At 38.2% G+C, this 5,092-nt stretch overlaps 1 protein-coding gene across 2 annotated transcripts in view; it reads left to right on the top strand.

The window, feature by feature from the left end:
- EIF2AK3 (eukaryotic translation initiation factor 2 alpha kinase 3) overlaps positions 1 to 5,092 on the top strand; it is an 82,318-nt gene that overhangs the window by 39,725 nt on the left and 37,501 nt on the right. For both annotated transcript variants that reach the window (XM_003799184.3, XM_023518790.1), the window contains exons 4-6: positions 612 to 742; positions 2,997 to 3,231; positions 3,435 to 3,597. In XM_003799184.3, the coding sequence (XP_003799232.1) occupies positions 612 to 742; positions 2,997 to 3,231; positions 3,435 to 3,597 (529 nt within the window). The remainder of the gene's footprint in view (positions 1 to 611; positions 743 to 2,996; positions 3,232 to 3,434; positions 3,598 to 5,092) is intronic.

Consider the following 5,092-nt stretch of genomic DNA (forward strand, 5'->3'; position numbering starts at 1 on the left):
CTATGTCATCCTCAGTAGAGTGCTGTGGCATCACAGCTCACAGCAACCTCCAACTCTTGGGCTTAAGTGATTCTCTTGCCTCAGCCTCCCAAGTACCTGGGACTACAGGCACCCACCACAACGCCCAGCTATTTTTTGTTGCAGTTGTTTAGCTGGTCAGGGCTGGGTTTGAACCCGCCATACTCGGTGTATGTGGCTGGCACCATAACCACTGTGCTAGGGGTGCAGAGGCTAAAAGCATATGTTTCTGTTATGTGAAAACTCTGAGGTTGATTTTTTTTAATCTCATCTAGAATTTTATTAATGATATTATTGCTAAGATATCATAACTGGCTATTTCTTCTTGTATAGTCAATGGAAACCCCCAAAATAAGACTAAAATTGTCTAAATTCTTAAAATCATTTCCTGAAATAAGTATTCATTGATATTTTTCTGGATCTAAATGACGCATTATAGCAATTAGTAATCTAACTGATGCTTCTTATTCCTTGGGTACTTCTTACACATTTGCTTAATTTACTTTTACTTTTTTAAAATTATGGAGATGATCTTAATGTCAGCAATCTCTTATGACTTATATTGTTAAGTAATTTTGTATCTGTCTTTGCAGGTGAGGTACATCTGTTCAGCTGTGGGTTGTCGCCAGTGGGATAGTGATGAAATGGAACAAGAAGACATACTCCTTCTGCAACGCACCCAGAAAACTGTGAGAGCTGTTGGACCTCGTAGCGGCAATGAGAAGTACGTATACAGATAATGTTGCTATTGATAACGTTTAGAAGGATGCCTCAGACTAAAATTTATCAGATTTTTATTTGTGGAGATTTTGTGAACTATTTTGTTGCTCTAAAAGCATACTACTTTTTTAAAGATAAATGCGGGTTCTAAATTTAAAATGTCTTCATGGTTATTAACAAAACCTGACCTGAACTTCTCACCATAGGCTTTAGGATATGGTAATCAGAGAGTGTCCCATACAATGACAGTGTATCGTAGTTTAGTCTCAGGTTAGTGATATTTCTCATAGCAGCCTCACAACTTGAAGTTCTTTGAATGTTGAACGCAGAAAGCTCTTAAGGCAAAGTTAGTGTGTTTTCCTTGAACTTGAGCCTACTTGACTCTAATTCTGTCCAGTAGGTACTTTCATAGTTTGTCCAATTACCCTAATTTTAAAATAATAATCATTTTACTTTATTTTTTTAAAGTATTAAAGTATTTATTTGTTTTAATACCTTTCTGTTTCCTTCTTCAAATAATGAACCTCTTATGTAATTTTTATATTTAAACATGTGATTAGAAAATAAGATGATGCCTAGATTAGATGTGCTGATCCTATCATATGCTGTGTTAAACCTAATATTTAAGGTTTAAATTGCCTATATAGAAAAAATAACTTTAGATTCCATCTTTATCTTTTAAAAATGAACCAGACTTTCAAAGCTTGTTCATCTAATACACTATTTCCTTTTCTACGAACTGTTTTCTCAAACTCAGTTAAGAATGTATTTATGGGCTCAGCACCTATAGCTCAGTAGCTAGGGTGCCAGCCACATACACCAGAGCTGGTGGGTTCGAATCTAGCCCGGGCCTGCCAAACAACAATGACAACTACAACCAAAAAATAACTGGGTGTTGTAGCAGGCACCTGTAGTCCTAGCCACTTGGGAAGCTGAGGCAAGAGAATTGCTTAAGTCCAAGAGTTTGAGGTTGCTGTGAGCTGTGATGCCATAGTACTCTACTGAGGGTGACAGCTTGAGTCTCTGTCTCCAAAAAAAAAAGAATGTATTTATTCTTTTTCTTTTGACTGGACATCTGTCAGGGCATCTACTGACCACGTGACCTTCTTTATGCTGATGGAATTTGTTACCTTAAATGTTTGCGTGCTCACTGGGAGTGCAGCTCCATATGAGCTGCTGTTCAACCTAATAGAATTTTGAATTACAGGAATAGGAAGGATCTGGGGTTCTAAGAACTACACTCTTTAAGTATATGTATATATATATATATATATATATATGCATATGTATATGTATTTTTTTCAACAGATGTCAGAATTCTTAGCTATACCAGTTTATATCTAAGTGATAAGACACTGTACTATCCATAGTTGAGTGATTTTCTATTTACTAATCATAAAGGAAACATTATTACTGCCATCTTATGGATAAGGACACTGAAACTTACTTAAGAAAGGGTAAATGACTTGTCACGTCTTGGGCAGTAGAGATCTGAGATTGGAGCTAAAGTGGTATGACCTTCAGGTTTGGTATACTAAATCATACTGTCTTTTTGAAGCTATTTTTCCTTTTTTCTTTTTGAGACAGTCTCACTATGAGTGCTGTGGCATCACAGCTCACAGCAACCACAAACTCTTGGGCTTAAGTGATTCTCTTGCCTCAGCCTCCCAAGTAGCTGGGACTACAGGTGCCCACCATAACACCCAGCTGTTTTTCTGTTGCAGTTGTCATTGTTGCTTAGCTGGCTGGGTTCAAATCCACCGGCCTCAGTGTATGTGGCCAAATCCATAACCACTGTGCTATGGGCACCGAGCCTAGGCTGTGTTTTCATATGAATCAAAAATAGATGCATTCATCTTGACTTTCACATTGGTTTCTTGGGATATATTAATTTCTCTCCACTTGACTATAATGTGCCCAGCCTTTAAGAGGTAAAGCATACCACATGCTACCTCATTTTAAGGTGATTTTGATGTGTTTTGAGAAAATCACTCTGATATGGAAGTATGAACGTTTGTTAACTTTTGAGAGAAAATCTGTCCCTTACCTGCAGTCAGTCCCCAACTCTCAGAACCATTGTTTTTAAAGGGTCAGGACAAAGTTCTTGTGGGCCCTCTAGTGGCATGAATGAGCAGTATGAGTTGTTCTTTTTCTCATCACGTAATTTTATATTTGCTTCTTCAATCTAGAAGAGATCTAAATTATTTGGTCTTTTTGTTTAAATATAAATTTCTAAAACACACCTTTGTAAATTTAAGGTGGAATTTCAGTGTTGGCCACTTTGAACTTCGGTATATTCCAGACATGGAAACTAGAGCCGGATTTATTGAAAGCACCTTTAAGCCCAGTGATAACAAAGAAGAGTCTAGAATTATTTCAGATGTGGAAGAACAGGAAGCAGCCATGATGGACACAGTGATAAAGGTCTCAGTTGCTGATTGGAAGGTCATGGCGTTCAGTAAGAAGGGAGGACATCTGGAATGGGAGTACCAGGTATCTAAACCCATATTATGAATTCTTCTGAGAATTCACAAATACGTTTCTTCCCCTGTCAGTTTGACTGAACTTATTGGGTGAAGGGAAATAACTACCACTTTGCATTCTCAACTTGTTCTCCATGCCTTAAGAAATTAGTAATTTTAAATGGTATTTAACTACTGCTTGAATTATTTAGTCTTTCTTTTGTTTTTGTTTAGTTTTGTACTCCAATTGCATCTGCCTGGTTAGTTAAGGATGGGAAAGTCATTCCCATCAGTCTTTTTGATGATACAAGTTATACATCTAATGATGACGTTTTAGAAGATGAAGAAGACATTGTAGAAGCTGCCCGGGGAGCCACAGAAAACAGCGTTTACTTGGGTGAGTAAATGTGTCGCATCTAGTGATAAAACACACTGACATCCACATCCACTGTGTATTCTTACATTGTGCCTACCCACTTCAGGAGTGCCTATTGTAGTTTTAATTCCTAATACATTCATTGATTTCAAGGTTGCCTTTAAGATCTATAGTTTGGTTTCTTTCTTCTTTTTTTTTTTTTTAGATGGAGTCTTACTTTGTCACCCTCAGTAGAGTGCTGTGGTGTCATAGCTCACAGCAACCTCAAACTCTTAGGCTTAAGTGATTCTCTTGCCTCAGCCTTCCAAGTAGCTGGGACTATAGGTGCCTGCTACAATGCCCATCTATTATTAGAGACAGGGTCTTACTCTTGCTCAGGCTCGTCTCCAACTCCTGAACTCAGGCAGTCCACCTGCCTCAGCCTCCTGCTAGGATTACATGCGTGAGCCACTGCTTCCAGCCTATAGTTTGATTTCTATTCCTCTCTTCTTCCATTTGTTCATTTCTCAAACTTAATTTCTATAGCATGTTCTTTTTCTCTTGAGATCTATATTAAAATATTAGAAAGACTTTAAAACTGCTCTCATTATATAGTATGATTTAGAATTACTTATATATCCTCAGAGTCTGCAGCTTTCTATATTTGTATTTGCAGTTGTGTTGTATTTCTTTTCTTTCTTTCTTTCTTTCTTTTTTTTGAGACAGAGTCCCACTATGTCACCCTTAATAGAGCGCTGTGGAGTCACAGCTCACAGCAACCTCAAACTCTTAGGCCTAAGAGATTCTCTTGTCTCAGCCTCCCAAAAAGCTAAGACTGCAGGTGCCCACCACAACACCTGGCTATTTTTTTGTTTTTGTTGTTTAGCAGGCCCTGGCCAGGTTTGAGCCCACCAGCCCCAGGGCATGTGGTGGTACATATGGTTGGCACCCTAACTACTGAGCTACAGGTGCTGAGCTGAGTTGTGTTGTATTTTCATACCTACACAATTTGCACACCTGAATTTGTTTCTGTGCGTGTATGCAAATGATCTGAAAAACAAAAATGAAATTTTGATGTGCTTCTTAGCAATTGAAAGTCTTGAATACAATAAATTTGGGATGTCAAGACACAATGGTTCATGCCTACAATCCTGGTTACTTCAGAGGCTGATACAGGAGGATCACTTGACCAGGAGTTCAGGGCCAGCCTGGGCAACTTAGCAAGACTCCCACTTCTAAAAAGCAAAGTAAAACAGAAATATATAATAAATTTTTGAGTCTAATTATTTGAACTAGTTTGTGTCATCAAATACTCATAAAATTTTATAAGCTCCATCAATGTACCACCCACCTATCACTCTGAATGAAAAGCAAGAATTTGAAGGAATAATGTGTAACAGGTGTGTTATGATAGAATTTGACTGAATTGTTAGCAGTATTTCTAGAATTGAAAGTGACTTCAGGCTCGACGCCTGTGGCTCAACCGGCTAGGGTGCCAGCCACATACACCTAAGGTGGCGGGTTCGAATCCCCAGCC

Source organism: Otolemur garnettii, unplaced genomic scaffold (genome assembly GCF_000181295.1).
Source record: "Otolemur garnettii isolate 467f Iridium unplaced genomic scaffold, OtoGar3 scaffold00147, whole genome shotgun sequence".
Taxonomy (NCBI): domain Eukaryota; kingdom Metazoa; phylum Chordata; class Mammalia; order Primates; family Galagidae; genus Otolemur; species Otolemur garnettii.